This window comes from Aphidius gifuensis, linkage group LG3, assembly GCF_014905175.1.
Source record: "Aphidius gifuensis isolate YNYX2018 linkage group LG3, ASM1490517v1, whole genome shotgun sequence".
Classification (NCBI taxonomy): domain Eukaryota; kingdom Metazoa; phylum Arthropoda; class Insecta; order Hymenoptera; family Braconidae; genus Aphidius; species Aphidius gifuensis.
The window spans coordinates 17,204,205-17,221,352 of NC_057790.1; the positions used below are offsets into that span (position 1 = coordinate 17,204,205).

At 22.7% G+C, this 17,148-nt stretch overlaps 2 protein-coding genes across 4 annotated transcripts in view; one reads left to right on the plus strand and one right to left on the minus strand.

The window, feature by feature from the left end:
• Nucleotides 1–1,808: 1,808 nt before the first annotated feature.
• Nucleotides 1,809–17,148, minus strand: part of LOC122852268 (gamma-aminobutyric acid type B receptor subunit 2) — a 56,527-nt gene continuing 41,187 nt past the window's right edge. Inside the window, exons 9-20 of one of the 2 annotated variants that reach the window (XM_044151971.1) lie at nt 10,473–10,707; nt 9,338–9,578; nt 9,131–9,253; nt 8,938–9,048; nt 7,646–7,870; nt 7,340–7,525; nt 7,166–7,268; nt 6,984–7,025; nt 6,589–6,712; nt 5,945–6,381; nt 5,442–5,855; nt 1,809–5,117 (exon numbers count right to left, since the gene is read on the minus strand). In XM_044151971.1, the coding sequence (XP_044007906.1) occupies nt 4,543–5,117; nt 5,442–5,855; nt 5,945–6,381; nt 6,589–6,712; nt 6,984–7,025; nt 7,166–7,268; nt 7,340–7,525; nt 7,646–7,870; nt 8,938–9,048; nt 9,131–9,253; nt 9,338–9,578; nt 10,473–10,707 (2,816 nt within the window). In that variant the 3' untranslated portion in view covers nt 1,809–4,542. The remainder of the gene's footprint in view (nt 5,118–5,441; nt 5,856–5,944; nt 6,382–6,588; nt 6,713–6,983; nt 7,026–7,165; nt 7,269–7,339; nt 7,526–7,645; nt 7,871–8,937; nt 9,049–9,130; nt 9,254–9,337; nt 9,579–10,472; nt 10,708–17,148) is intronic. The other variant, XM_044151972.1, reaches the window with a different exon arrangement.
• On the plus strand, nt 11,217–16,620 carry LOC122852270. 2 transcript variants are annotated; one of them, XM_044151974.1, is made up of 6 exons: nt 11,217–11,254; nt 13,091–13,295; nt 13,379–13,453; nt 13,602–13,715; nt 13,888–14,044; nt 14,126–16,463. In XM_044151974.1, exons 3-6 carry the CDS (start codon nt 13,379–13,381, stop codon nt 14,239–14,241), a joined length of 462 nt encoding a protein of 153 aa, XP_044007909.1. In that variant the 5' UTR covers nt 11,217–11,254; nt 13,091–13,295; the 3' UTR covers nt 14,242–16,463. The 2 variants fall into 2 exon arrangements, 1 of the variants encoding a protein (XP_044007909.1); XR_006373802.1 differs by lacking the exon at nt 11,217–11,254 and having other exon boundaries at nt 13,089–13,295; nt 13,602–13,719; nt 14,126–16,620.

Below are 17,148 nucleotides of genomic sequence, written 5' to 3' on the forward strand. Positions count from 1 at the left end.
ATTATCAATAATCACGTATTATTTTATCTCATAATAATACAAAGATAAAACAATACGTGACAAATTTTATTGATAATTATTAATACAGTAAAACCGAGTACGTTCATGAAAAATTTCAAGGTTTTATTATGTCTAGTATAGCTGATTTCAAGTTGATTAGAAAAATATTTATGCAGATTAAAATTACGATTAATAATACTGATCTCATCAAAGAATTATTGAGACTCATCAATCTATATTTATCTTTATATCCTGGGCAATGAATTGTCGTTTTTAAATTTATTTTTATTTATCAATTTTTTTCAATCAGTTTCTATTGATAATAATTGGCGAACCGTATATAGTTTCTTAAATATTTTTTATTTAATTAAACAAATTAATTAATTACGCATGATTTATTATTATCAGATATTTTATGGATTTGATATATCAATTCAAGGCGTTGACCTGAATATTAATATGTAGCAGAATTTGCATGAGATAATAATTAATCATCATTTTGGGATATCTATACGATTCAATCAATAGCAATTGGAACATATATTTCGATATTTATTGGCTAAAAATTAGACCATCTTTGCAAATTTTTATTAAATAAATTACCATAACCTTTGTATTATTTTTTAAATAAAAAATCGAAATTTTCTATTATAAATAATTTAAAGAACCTATTTAATATTTTAAAAATGAAAAAAAACTTTTTATATTTTTAAATTAAATTAGACTATAAATTTCTTGTAAATATTTAAAAAAAATTTAAATTACTTTTAGGGATATTATTTCTTAATTTAGAAAAGATAAACGTTAAAAGTTTTTAAAGTAAATCTTGTGAATTAAAATATACATATTTAATATTTAAAAAATATGAATAATTTATTTTGTCATTTTTAGTTGTGTTATATTATTAATTTAAAAAAAAAAAAACTATATAATTATTTCATTGAAAATTAATGGACAATAAAATAATTCCGAGTAGATTTAATAATGATTTATATTCGATAAAAAAAATTTGATTGAAATTATATGGTTTAAATTGTCACGTAAATATAATCGATATTTTTATATAAAAATGACCCAGACATTTTGGCAATATTCCAAAAATAAAACGTTATATTGTCATCAGCAACTTTTGCACTTTGTAATTTTATATAAATGTGTATTTTGAAAACTTACCCAAAGCTGTTTATCTTGAACGAACTAGTTTGGTGACCTCTCTTTTTTTGTTTACTCAATAGACCAAGAAACTCCTCTTTCAACACCTCTCTATTATAATATAAATTAAAAAAATAATTAACATAAAAATTTTAAATCATAAAAATAATAATAAACTAAAAAAAAAAAACTAACTCCAAGTGTTATTGATTTTTTAAAAATACAAAAATTATTGATTTTGAAAAAAAATATAAAAAAATGATATTGCATTTATTAGATAGTGATATACATTTTTATATATTTTTTAAATTTTATTTTTACCATTAAATATTGCAAATTCATCATGTTAAAATTGAAAACATATTCCAATCCTAGTGATTTCCATTTTCAATGTAAAGTCAATTGCTTGGTTCACTTGGCATTATATATTAAACCTTATACATGAAAAATAAATACAAAATAAAAAAAAATACAGAGTAACAAAAGCAGAAACTAATCTGTATCATGTTCATTGATGCATAAAATTGGCATTCCTACCTAGTATTTTTTTTTTATAAATCAGCATTTGTAAATATTTCATTTGGATTTTTTTTTTTTTTTCGTAACAACACGATTTAATTTTTTTTTGTTTCAATATATATATTGGTCTACAGGGTTTCAGTCTGACATGATGTCTCTTACTCCACTAGTCCCTCACTGATCTCTAGTTGATCCACCAATGGTTTGAATTAATCCGTTATTTATGCGAATTGTACATGGAAATAAAGACAGACAGGCAATATTACAGTGGCTATAAATCGACCGATCGAATTATTGATCAGTCGTGCATATTCTTGTCAAGGCTTACTATATAACTGCATAAATTTAAACTATAATTTATTCAGTTTTCGCTAAAGGATAAACAATGATGATTTCTTGTAGTTATTTTCTTCTTTTTGCTTCAAATAAAAATTTTTAAATGAAAACATTTTGAGATAATTTTATGCAAGTGCTTTGGATGAGGGCCCTTTCAACGTAGCAATCTTCAAAAACAGTTGTTGACATTTTTTTTTTTTACTGTTTATCTGGAATGAAAAAAAAATAATAATTTGATTATAAAATTATAATAAAAATAATAATTGAAATAATTTAATAAATATTTGTTTTTTTTAACCGTATTATATATATATTCTTTTTTTTTTCTTCTCGTTCATCTGGCTTCCACACTTGAATTTTTTCTTTTACCTATTATTTTTTTATATATATATTTTTTTGCTTTTTTTTTTTTTTTTTTATTACAGATTTTTAATTTTATTTAAAATTTTTTTTATTCTTTTTTTTTTCATGTTTATATTTAAACATCTTTTTTTTTTTTTGCCAACGATTTTATATCGTTAGTTTTTTTTTTTTTATAATCAGACATACTTATAAACATTTATGTATTGCGACTTGATCGTGAGGTACTTGTTAGGTACTTGTACAAAGTCAAATTAACAGTATCACATTTCGTGTGTGTTTTGGGAAATATTCTATAAATTTGCTCTTTTTTTTTTCCACTATTATTTTGACAAATTAAATATTAAAATTTGTCAAAATAATATTGTTTACATGATGGTTATAAACATAATATTATTATATTAAACATTTTGTTGACAATAATTTTAGTTTTTTTTATTATTTACAAGATTATACTTTTTCAAGTTTATTCATTTACTTTTTTTTTTTAAATTGACAGAGTTTATTAATGAGAAAAAGTCGAGACACAATGTGATCAACAAAAGAAATGAAATTACCTGAGGCAAAATATAAAAAATAAAAAAAAAAACAATTCTCATTTAATATTCTTTTAAAATTTAAATGATTATTATGTGATGACCCATTTTGTTCCATATTTTAATATATTATTTTTTTTCTTTGTTTAGATATTTTTTTTTTAAATATAATATAATTTTTGACTAGAGTAGAAAAAATGAATGAGGCATTGCGCTCTATGAACGACATTAACGATATTAAAATTTACAAAAAATTATATAAGTTTTTTTTTTTTTTGTTGTAGGAATTTAACATATTTAGTTAAATTTATATTTTAATTTTTCGTTATTTTATTTTTTAAATGTATTTAAAAAAAATTTGTTAATTATTTAGTATGAATTATTGACAATTTATTAAATTCCCCACAAAACAATTGATCGATCGACGATCCTTATTTAATATTTATTTATAATTAATTAATATTTATATCATCGTTCAAATGGTCTTGCCAAAGTAACGAGCTAACATTCATACAAGTCATTTTCTAAACAAAAATTTTTTTTTATCATTAACATTTTTATGCCTCGTTACATACATATATTCATAATATTGAAAAACATTTTTATAGATTTTTTTTTTAGTATTAAGTTAATTTAGGTTTTTGTTTTTTATTTTATACATGGAAGTTATCAACAATTTATCCATGAGATATTGGCAGAGATAACCAAGATTTTAACTATAATTTACACATCGTAAAAAGAATGGTTTTTCTTTTAATTTTCATTTATTTTTGTCTCACCTTGAATTTAACTGTGTACCTGGTTGATTTGTATATTTTTTTTAGGCAAATAGTCCGTTTACTTTTGTTATTATTTCATAAAATTCATTTGCAAGTATAAATATAACAAAAAAAAAAAACATCAAGATGTTTACATATACTCTTGTACTGTAATCAAAGAGAACTTGAAATTTGAATGAGCTGTTGTTGTATTCTGTTGTTGCAGATACTCAGCATCTTCAAGATTTTACCAATTCAAATAAGACATAATAAAATCTAAGCTTCACCCGTTATTTATATCAACCAGGACTTTAATTCATTAAAAAAACCCACTTATTTATAATGTAATAAATTTTTGGTTTAATTTATTTTTCCATCGACTATCTATTCTACTACGTTATACCCAGTATTTGATGGCAATCGATTTTAAAAGATTGTACGACACGTTTTTTTTTTATAGTATTGTGATTTTCTTTTCTTCTTCAATTAATTTCAATTAATTTTTATTTCTATTATTATTATAATTATTATTTTTATTACCCTTAGCTTGATATTTTCAGCTCGATGAGTTTAATGTTCCTTCGATCATTGGCAACATTTGAAACTCGTTATCATCGTTCTTCAGAGTTCGTTATATAATTGACGCTTTCGACGCGATAAACTTAATTAAGCTTGTGCTGTTGACGGTTTTTATATATATATTTTTTTTTTGCTTTCTTTGGTTGTTGTTTTGTTTTATTTTTTGACTAGATAAAGTTAGAGCGATGAGGTAATGTCTATATATAATTAAATTGATATAATAATGAATAATAATTTTCAAAAAAAAAAATGATTTTGACTAAATTTTCAACTATATATATTGACACAATGAATGTGATACGTTAGAGGTATTCAACAATATCACATTTAATAGATATATTTGGACAACTAGCAATATTGGCACCATAACTGCCACTGCGAGTTGTACTTTTATGACGTTCATTTAATAATTTTTGAAATATTGGTAATATATCAAGATCTAATAGTTCACCATCAGACACAGCACTGTACATCTTTGATAAATTATTAGTTGAACCACTTACACCAATTGTACTACCACCAACAATATTTCTACTACTTATAATACCACCACGATTAATAACACTACCACTAGCACCACGATGATGACCACTACTACTACTAGTACCACAAATACCACCACCTCTTGGATTTGTGCTTGAAAATTTACTATTATGTATTGTTGCAACATTTGGACTGCTTTGTACGTATTCAAGACGAGCTTGTTGTCGTAGTTTTGATTCACTATGACGACATTCACGATGTTTACGTGATGGTGTACGATGACGACATTCTGTTACAACGTGACTTGAAATACCACGACTACGATTGCATTTTTCACGAGATCTTTCTGATACTGATCGTTGAATCATTGTTGCCATATTGTCATCATATTTTTCTATGCAAAAAAATAATAATAATGAATCATTAAAATACTTGAATTAAATAGTTTACCAAGTACTTTGATTTTTTTTATTTTTATTAAAAAATACGTGTATAATAAAATTCTTTAAAATGGGATTTTAAATTTTTTAAAATAAAACGAACGATTTAAAGTAACGAGCATTGAATAAAAAAAAATAAAAATAAATATAAAAATCGATATTGCTTGGGTAATAAAATTTGTAATAAATATAGATAGAAAATGAACGTAAAAAAAAAAAAAAAAAAGTCAAATATATAAATGACCGTAATAGTCGAAAAAAAAAAAATATATATATACCTGTATCAGAGCAACTGGCATTGAGTAAAGCTGATACACTAGGAGAGCTGCCATTTTTACAATCACGATGTTTTTTCGATGTTATTTCTGTTGAGCCATTTAATATATGTGTATGTGTACTACTACGACCACCACCTCCACCACCACCGCCATGTTTTTCACACCTGTAACCAGTACCACCACTAATAAATCCAGTTGCTTTACGATGTGTACACTCGCCAATAGCATATGCACGTTCCATTGAGCCGAGGGACTCTTCAATTTTATCTGTCTTTGACACATTATCCGTTGATATATAACTAATAGTATTCGCTGGTACACTTGTTCGGCGTTTTTCAAAAAGTTCATGATGTGATTGAGCCAAACCATTATTTTTTACTGATGATCGACGCTTTGTTGAATTTTGATGATGACCTTTGGGAAATAAAAAATCAAGAAATTAAATCATCAAGTACTTGAAAGTTTTTAAAAGATATATATAAGAAAAATAGAAATGCAATTACTTTGATGTCGATGTTTTGGTATAAATTGAACTGGTGGTGGTAAAATTGGTTGTTCAAGATAACGTTGTTCATGTAATTCACCAAATGATACATTTTTAGATGTTGGAGGTGGTGGTGTTGGAAGTCTCGCACGAGTATCAACACATGTATCAATTATTTTTTTATTAATATTTATTATTTTATCAATTGACAAATTTTTATCTTCAAGTACAACAATTTCTTCAGATTCTTCAATATTTTCTGATACAAATTCGACATTTGTCTTACCATTGTTATTGGTTAATCCATGATTAGGACTTTTTTTAATCAGTGGCTCACTGTCTTTACCCTCGTCATTGTTATATTTTTTTTGAGATGATGGTGAGCCTGTTGCTGAAATTGTCATTAATGGTGTTCGCTCACTGTCACTCGCCAATTTACCAAAAGATGTTTTTTTTCTGATATAAAATAAAAACAAGAAAATAGAAAATAGAAGAAAAAAAGTTTAGTCAATAATATAATAAAAAGAATAAGTTTCTTTTTTTTTGCGAGTGAGAATCAATTTTTATTTTTAAGAGAATGTAATATCCGATTTTTATAGATATTGAAAAACTTTAATAATGAGAAAATGGGAAGAAGAAAAAAAAAAAATAATTTAAAATTACTTTGCAATTGTTTGTTGTTCAGCTGCTCCAATGACGTTCACATATTCACCTTCAGGCTGAATTACTGTTGCCGAGTTTAAACTGTACAATGATACATCTGTTGTTTCAGTTGCCATAGAAGGACCTGAAACATAATTTATTAAATTAAATAAAATATAATAATAATTGTTTTTCATATTATTGAATAAAATAGTATAAAGTAATATTAATAATCAGCTTGCATCTGAATAGATAATCAAAATTTCTAAAAGCTATATTAATTGCATGCAAAGAAAAGCATGTAATAAATTCCTTTTGTTCTAAATTTATGAATTATTATTATTTTATGAATTATTATTTTAGTCTACTACTGTTGAATAAACCCTACAAATTCACCGTCATTTTATGAAACTGACCTTTGTGATTTTGTCTGCCGTTACGTTGTTGGACAGTGGACTCTAACAGATTTATAGAGGTTTTAATAAAAAAAAAAAACTTTTTTAATATTTACGAGAAACAAAATTAAAATTTACATGAGGGATTCATTTGAATAAAATTTAAATAATAATTAATTTTAAGATTAAAAATATTTATATACCTTCTCGTTTGATGAGAGTTTCATTTTGTGGTACAGTTAGACGATTCATAGCTTCTTTTGTATTTTGAAGTGTTCCATCATCTTCAAGTCGTCGAAGAAACATCTAAAAATAATAAATAATTTTAATTTTGAAATATTTATTTATTATATTAATCAAATAACAAATATAATTACTTGAAGTTCTGATTCTTTTTCTTGCAATTGTTTTCTAAATTTTTGATTAGTATAAGTTGCATCTTTAAGACGTTCTTCCATTTCACTGATATTTGAATCTCTTCTTGTTTTTGATGACGGTCTTAAAGTTGCTCTTATCATTCTTTTATCAATTGCACCCTGAGGATTTCTTCTTAATTCAATTAACTACAAAAAAAAATATAAAATTTCAAATTTAATTTCATTGCAATGATAAAAATATAATTGGTATTGATGTAATTGTATTTTTTTATTGGAAATAATGAGGTTAAGAATATTAAAACTTACTTTTGGCACAAATACGAGACAAAGTGTAGCTGTACTACAAAATATAATGAATACTGAAAGCATTATAAACATTGTATCTTGTTTGTCAGCAAGTACAAAACTGATTGCTGCACCAGTAATGCACATTATCACAACATTGTAGACACTCATGCCAACGTATTTGCTATCATTTAATGCTGGTATACTGACATGGCGTGTTTCCCATGCCAAAAATGCACCAAATATCTGTAATAAAATTATTTTTAAAATATAATTATTATTAAATAATTATATTTTTTATTATTAACAAAGATCTTTTAAAGTCCAGCTAACATTTTTTTAAATTTTCGAAAAATCTAAATTTCATTTTTTACTTATTTCTCGATCTTTTTAATCCATCATTATATAAAATTGGAACGAAATAGACAATTTTGTCAGCAAGTTGTTAAATAGAACATAAATGTTATCATAGTTTTTTTTTTTTTTTTACATCCAGACTTGCTAGAGGTGTAAAAATTTTAATACTTTTCGAGTAAAAGACAAATAGCCAAATGATAATAAAAAAATTTTTTTACGATGGAAATTTTAAAATTTTAATAATAATAAAATTAGTTATGATTTAGAATATTAATTTATGAACATTATCATACATGTACGAACATAATAAACAAATTTCTTAATTAATTTTTGATTGAATAATTAAAAATCGATTTTGAAAAGGATCAAAACTAGTACAATGATTTTAAATTAAATTTATTATTTTTACCTTCAATATTTTGAATATCAAATAAAATCAATAAATCAAAAATAATGATACTATATAATAACTACCAGCCTGGATAGTAAAGCTGTCTTCTCATTCCCTCACTAGTTCATAATAAAGTCAATAATTTCAAATGCCAAATAAAATAAAATTTTATTCAAATCCAAAATAGCATATGAAAATTCATAATATATATTACTTAAACTTTTTTATTATAGTTTTTTTTTATTTTTCATAAATTATTATAAGCTAAATTGTTTACTAACTTTTAGTATGTTGACTTTCATCAATTTATTTTCATGATATCATCAGTTATAATTATATAATATCATAAACCACCGCCACAACTTTACTAAACTTTCCAATAACAAACTATGAATTAACCAAAACATTAAACTACTCTATTATCTGTCTCATTTTCTCTTAATTTTTGATATAACATATTATTCATTACCAATTATCTATTATTTCAAAATTCCCAAATACTCTTTTGTTTATTACAACACTTTTAAGTGTATACAATTTACTAAATGAATATTATTAAACTCACCATAAGCAGTCCTTTGTATGCATAAATACTACAAAGATATATTGTCATTCTGTTACTTTGGCAATATTCATTTTCTGGTATCATCATAATATCATCACTCGAAGGATGTGGCTTAAAAAAAAAATCATATACATTATTATAAAATTAGAAATTAAAATTAAATGTGAAAATTGTTATTTAATTATTAGCTTACATATGGTTCCATTTGTTTTGTTTCTCTATAAAAAGGATCAGCAACTTGCCACGTTGTCATTATTGCAAAGTCAATGACCAATAAAACTCCAACTACCATGAAAAGCTGATAATCCTTGATTACCTATTTGAATAAAATGAAAAATTAAATTATAATAATACCACTGTATGGATTGTGGAATTAAAACATTTTTTTATATATAATTACTTTTTTATTGAGCTTGACATCAGTAAATATAGAATGTACACGCCAAGTTTTTGAAAACATTGCACCAAATGCAAGTGAAAAACCTGCCATTAAGAGCCACGCCCTCGCAGTACAAATATATGGAAAAGCAGTTACACTTGATAGAGTTGAATCAAGACCAAGAAATATAACACTACTGTATGTTAACATACATCCAATGATAATTAAATTATTAAGATGTGGTGATGACATTTTAATATATCTGAAAATTCAAAAAACAAAAATTCAAATTTTAATTTTAATAATTATGAATAAATAATAATAATCATTATGTTTATTTTAATTATTTAAAATTAAACATTCAAACTAATTATTTGAATATAAAATTTAAATGGGTCATTTTTATTTTAAATGAATTTAATGAATTTTCAATGAGATAAAAAAAAAAAAAAAAATGATAATGAAAATAATAAGAATAAAAATAATAATAAAGAGAAAAAAAAAAAAAAAAATTGATGAGACTACTGGGAGGTCGAGCGACGACGGTTTTGCGCGTGCTTTAGACATTTTTTTATATTTTTATTCTACTTTTTTTTTTTTTCACTTTTTTCCAAGCTAAAAGATTCACGAATGTACAAACAAGAAAGTCCAGCAGCATTGCAAGCACACTGGGTGGTAAACAAGATATTTTTTTTTCATTTTCATTTTGGTATTTTTAACTTTTTGACTAAAATATAATAGTAAATTTGCAGAATAATGAAATTGAGATGATTGATAATATAATTTAATCAAAGCTAACATATCAAAATTAAATTAATATTATATTTTTATAACTATAATAATATTTACTTAAAATTATACAATTATTCTTGAATATAATTTGAGATAAAATAATAATAATAAAATTATAATAGTGTAGTGTTTACTGACTATTTTGTTGTTTTTTCAATAATAAAAAAAAATGTTGAAAATGTAATTAAATTGTTATTCAACAATTGGTATCACAGTATTTTTACTTTTTATATATATATAGCTGAATCTATAATCTTCAGACAATACTGCAGTAGATTTTACAAAAGCTTTTAGAGAAATTCATGCTGAGTTGACAATTTGTCATTGAAAAAATAAATAAAAAAATAAAAAACAACATATATACCTTTGATTTCTGTATCTGATGTTGATGGCTAAAAAAATAGCAGCCATAACAATACCAACAGCAGCTGTTGTTGCAATAATTGAGTAAATTGTTATATTGACGGTTGAGTGTTCAATAACTTGTACAGTACGATCCTTTGGGGGTGATCGTCCACGCCAAACCATCGGTTGACCTCTACTGAGATCCAGTGTATCAGTAACACCATCATATTCTCCCACTTTAACTTCACTACCACCTGTAAATCATAAATCATAAATCTCTGTAGACAATTTAAAAAATCAATTGAAATTTTATTTACAAACTAGTATTTATTGTAGATTATTTTACTAATGTTCTTGGAAATTTGATATTATTTATTTGATAATTTTAGTTTATTTTTATTAGATTATTTTATATTTTAATTATATTGAATTTCTGGATAAGATAGTATATGCCTATGGTGTGATTGTAATACGAACTAGTACACGTGTGGTTCTGAATGTTTTCTTGGAATATTTGTGAGGTCAGTATTGGTTTACAATGAATATTCTGATTGATACATTTAGTCTTGGTCTTGACTTTGCATTGACATGATCGTTTATAATAAAATAAAATATTCATCATTATTATATAATAGTAGTAAAATTAATTAAATTATTTCTTTGATAATTCAGAAGAAAAAAAAAAAAAAATACGTGACATCCGCAAAACTTGATTCATTGTTTCGAATTAAATTTAATTATACATTATGTGAGATCATCGTGATGCTTTTATTCAGATAACAAGCAGAAAAAAACACTGAGGTAAACAATAATATTTTAATACTAAATGAGAAAAATAATACAAGATTGTAGCAGATGTTTTGATCGTAAGTACATACTTAAATAATACCATTAAGATATTTTTTTTTAAAAACAATAAATTTAAAAAACTTCATACATTTACTAAAGTAACTGTCCTTTTCCGCAGGGACAATGACAATCTCAAGCAAAAAAAAAAGAAAAATATAGAAAAAAAAATTGTTATCGCACTTGCTACACTCTCATCATCGTCTTACTAACTTTTGATATTACAAATTTTGTGTGTGTGTTATAATTTATGCAGTTGATAAACTTTTTGGGCTTTATTACTTTTGAAAAGCTCACTTTGTGTATTTATATCTTGTGAATATAAATTTAAGGTATTAATCATTTTTATTACTATTTCATACGTGATAATGTTCACGTGATATTCAAAAATTAAATTTTTCATTTATTTTTAATCTGGCAATCAGGTAAATGATAAAAATATTTATCAAGATAACCATATAGATATTAAATTATTACTTTTTGTATAAATTATTACTAAAGTCATCTCAATTGTCAAATGAATAATGGAATAATATTTAAATAAATATTTATCATCTAAAACAAAGGATTTAAAAATAAATTAAAAATTGAATTTATTAATATTATATATTATTTAAAGTTAAAAGTTTGAAAATATAAATTAAAAATTAAATGAAACTAAAATTGTCATTAGTGGTTCAATCATTTTAGTGTACTCATGGTTAAATTATAAAAGTTTTCTATTCTTTTTTTTTTTTTTCGTTTGTTTGATGAGTAACTTGAAATGTAGCAAAGTAAATACGTCATAATTAATATATACGTCATGTTGTACTGTTAATTTAACCGAAGGTCTTACTTGATTTGTTGGAATTCAGAAACATTCATGTCTATTACAATTTACAAAATCTTATCTCTTTACTTTGTACTTTTATTCTTTAGTTAATATATATTTTTCAACATTTATTTTAGTATCACTTGACTTTGTCAGTCTTTGAAATTTAAATTAAATAAAAATTTTGCTATTTAAATATTTTTTTTTTTATTTTAATATAAAATTATTATACAGACATTATTTTAAAAATAGAATAATAAATTAAATTTTTATTTATAATTATTGCCTGCTTGAAAAACATAAAAATTAATTGAAGCTAAATTTTTTTTTCAATTCATTATTGAGTGGCTATTTAGGATGAAAGAAAAAAATAGAAGAAAAAACATACAAAAACATAAATAATGATTTTATATAGTTACTATCATTTTTTTAAAATTTCCTATTCTGTGTTATAAATAAAATTTCATTTCCAATTTCAATACGAATTTTTTCTTTTTAAATAAATAATAATAAAAAAAATAAAATGAAAATAAATATAAATAAAAATATATAATTTTATTTTTAATAAGAAAATTAATAAAAATGAAAAAAATGCTTTTAATATTTTTCAGTATTCAAGATAGTAATAATTATTAAAATTTTAAAATTTATAAATTGTTGTGTAAACATAAATCTACATAATTGTCATGGTTAGAAAATTTAATTTGTTAAAATCTCAACTGTATATAACCAGCACTGAATAATTCCCTAGAGTGTTAGAAATAATTTATGAATTTATGATTAAAATTATATATTTATTATGATGAGCGGTCAGATCATTCGAAATTTGGAAATGTCAGCTATTACACTTTGAATATGACCTTGCATCCTCCCTTCCTAATCTATCTTGACGTATATATATTTAAAACTATTTTTATATACATATATCTCACTCTATTCTGTATTAATTTGTGTGTCATTTCTGTTTGAAATATTTATAGTTAGACACTGTTGGGATACTGGACAGTCAACAGTTCTCTTGTGATCATCAAAACACTTGGCGCAATATAATCATCAAGTAATTAAATAATAATTAAAAAAAAAAAAATACACGTTCATGAATCGTCAATTAAAAAAAAAAACAAAGATTGTGTGTATAGTCATTAAATATATTTATAAATTTTTTTTTCCACGTCAACTGTCAAGGTAACAATATTTTCAGTCATTTTTTATTTTTAATTTTTTTGAATTTAATGTTTATATATTTATTATTGTTATAATTAAAATAGATGAAAGTGACTGTGGATAGATGTTGTTGTTTTAATATTAGAATTGGCAGCATCATTATTGCTGGTTTCACAATTGTAAGTAATTTCAATGTCAACAGTTAACAAGATTCTACTTAACTCATTATTTCAATTGAAAATAAACTTGATTGTTATTTAACAATAATTTATAATAATTATTATATTAATATTTTAATATTTTTTATAATTATTATTTATCTTACAGGTTGGTTCATTCATCGTAGGTATTTTTATGATATATGATGGTACTTATGGATCAGCTTGTGCTCCAATTGAAAATATTATTTTTTCATGTTTTCTTTTAAAAGGAATATATCGAGCAAGTATAAATAAATAATTATCAACAAATAATATAAATATTCATAAAATTAAAATTAATTTTATCAAAATTTAATATATATTTTTTGTAAAAATTATTTGCATTTAATTGAATAATTTGGAAATTATTTTGTTAATATTTATAATACATATGTATTTTTTTTTTCTTATAGGAAAAACCACTGTACATGCTGCCTTGGTTATGTATAACTTTTAGTGCTATATTGCTTGGCCCTACAGAGATTGTCTATGTAATTGAATATTCAATTTTCAGTACCCAATTTCTTGTTCATGATTTGGTTTCTATATTAATTATAATAACTGTTTGTGGTATGTTAAAAAAAAATTTTTTTTTTTTGATTTTATTATTAATAAATAATTAACTCTATTATTTTGCATTTTTTTACGCAGGTATTGTAATAGCAGCATTTCTTGTTGTCTATAGTCATTTTAAAGAACTTCTAATGCCAAAAAATCGTGTACTTGATTCTGGTGGTGCAGATCCAGTCTACACTATTCTTCCATAATTTTATTGTATAACAATTAACAATATCATTTAATAAATTGGTTTGCACTTATTAACTTAATCATTGAGTTAAAAATATTATTATTATGTTGAAGATAAATCAATTAATTTAAATAAATTCTATCATTTTTTATGAAACAATTTTTGAGTTATTTTTCAAAGTGTTGATATCTTGTTTACTAAAAAAATTTATGCGTTATATAGTTTAATTAAATTTAAAAACAAAATTATGCTTTGAATCATTTCAAATATCGATATTTCAATGTCCTAAGAGTTGTTAGATAAAAAAAAAAGTAAATCATTGAATTGATCATGTCGTATGCAATGTAATTTATCAGTATGAAAGTAAATAACATTTTTATCTCGGAAAAATATATAGAAAATATTCAAAAAAAAAATATAAAAAACTTGTAAAAGTTGGTTCGATTTGTGTAAAACTAGTTCAAAACTGTAAATAAGAAAATAACAATAAAATATCATTTTTTTTTTGTTTGTTGGTACTAACAAAAAATAAATAAATAATAAATAAATGTGTTAAAATTTGAAAACATTTATTATTATTATTTTTTATGAGTTATATTATTAACTTGATGATTGATAGACGAAAAAAAAATACAAACAAAAATTGTATCTATTCAAATGTCTTGATAGCAATAAAACAATTCATATCAAAAAATTTACCAAAAAAAAAGCTTTTTAACAAATGAAAAAATAAAAAGCTTTACATAGTAAAAAAATTTAAAAAATTATTTATTATATTCGAAACACAGTAGTATAACTTTAAACGTTATTGGTTTATTTTATATTTTGTAAATCTTATTTACAGTTTAAGTTTATTGCAGTTTTTATATCTCATCAGAGAATATATAAAATAAAATAAAATGTCACATGAACGAGAAGATACTCTCTCTCAAAAAGTAAAATTTGTAAATTACTTTTAGTGACAATTATATACAGATAATTTGAATAATATTCTTTGTGAGATAAAATAAACGAGTGAGATAAATAAATAAATTCCCAAAGGGACTATTTGAAGAGTAAACCAACTGCAAATGAATTCCCTAGAGTATCATGGTTTATCCATAGTTAATTATTAATACTTGGAGCACGAGGGTCATCTCTAGAAATTCCGATTTGTATCAATTCCAACAGAAAAGCTAATACACCTTCAACTATATATCAACAAATCTACATATTATATTTATTTCTCTAAATATTTTAAAATAACTTTTCAAGGTCATTTGATAATTAAAATTGATATTCCAAAATTTTTTGAGGTCTTTTGTATAAGATTATTATTACTCTTAAAATATTCATCAACTTTTTTATTATATTTTGATTTCTAATGAGTTATTTTTAGTGAAAAAAAATTTAATAACAAGTAGTTATTTAGATTATTTGATATAGTCTTGTTGTTTAAATTACATATAATTAATAATTTATCCTTGAAAAAAGGCAAATGAAATAATAAAATATTTACATTAATTTGAATGAATTTTTTTTTTTTTTGTAATATTTGTAGTAGTTGATTATTGAAATAAAAAGAATAATAATATCTTATCATAAATCAATCAATGCCAAGGGCATCTTGGTAAGTAAATTGTCCAAGTTAAACACGCTATATTCATATACGATCTATAACCCTTCGTGTTTTTTAGCTTGGCCTTAAGTTGGACATTTTCATGTAATAAAAATGATGACAGAATATTCAACAAAATATATATAATCACTTATCATATCGTTTCCGGTCTACTTGAGATATCTATTTACGATAATATATTTTATAAAATAAAAAACTATATGTATATAATTAAATATGAAATAATAGTAATTTATATTTAAAAAAATAAAATAAAATAAGGATAAAATTACCAATCAATAAATCAATATTACATTGATAATATTACTCATCTATTATTTTTTCAAAAAACATTTAAATAAACCTTTTAAATGAGGAAAAATAAAATAGAAAAAAAAAAATTTTATATCATTGTATTTGTCAAGTTTATTATTTTTATAGGTATAAACTTTAATATCATTTTAATTAGTTCCGATATAAACAGACATGGAATTTATACGCCCACAAAATTTATGATTATTTAAAAATTTTTATAGACACTTGTTTTAAATACATCCGATTAAATATATCTTGTAAAATATTTATAATATTTATTTACCGAAAAAAAAAAAAAATAAACAACATTATCATTAAAAAAAAAAAAACTAATTATCAAATGTATTATGTGATGATTAATTGTCTATTACGAATATGAATAATTATTCAAAATTATTTTATGGATAATAATAATATTTATAATTTGTTTTTCATATAATATTATATAAAAATAATAATTGAAAAATAAATTGGATAATAAATAAATTATACTTTTCACGAGAAATATTATTTTTTTAGATAGAAAAAAATTAAATTATTTATCAATGAATTCGTAGTATTCATTCTATTTTTATTTTTTCGCATCAGCAAGCTTTTGAATAAAATAAAATGAATCACAAGAATATTTTTACATCGTGACAGGGTTATGTCTATTTGAATGCTCAATAAAGGTATTCTATTATCGATGTCACTTTGAATTGCAGAAAAAAAAAAAAATATCATCAGCCAAGTGAATTTAAAAAGAAAAAATATAAGGACATTGATTTTGCAAAAGTGACGAGCATCAGAATAACAAACTACCTCATGACCAAGTATATAACTCATATTTAATTTAAAGTCTTGCATAAAATATGAAAAGATAATGAATCTTTACATTTTTTATTAACTAAAATAATCAATAATCAATTTTTTCTAGTTAAAAAACAATTAGCCGCATATCCAAGATTCTTAATGAAATTATTCAGTTAAGTTCTTATTATTATATTATAGAAAAATCATAAAGATTGTTAAAAC

Coding starts and splice junctions, on each gene's coding strand:
- LOC122852270 (XM_044151974.1), top strand. CDS start 13,379: ATGAAAGTGACTGTGGATAGATGTTGTTGTTTTAATATTAGAATTGGC. Junction 13,716..13,887: donor TTTTAAAAGGAATATATCGA/GCAAGTATAAAT, acceptor TTTTTCTTATAG/GAAAAACCACTGTACATGCT. Junction 14,045..14,125: donor AATTATAATAACTGTTTGTG/GTATGTTAAAAA, acceptor TTTTTTACGCAG/GTATTGTAATAGCAGCATTT.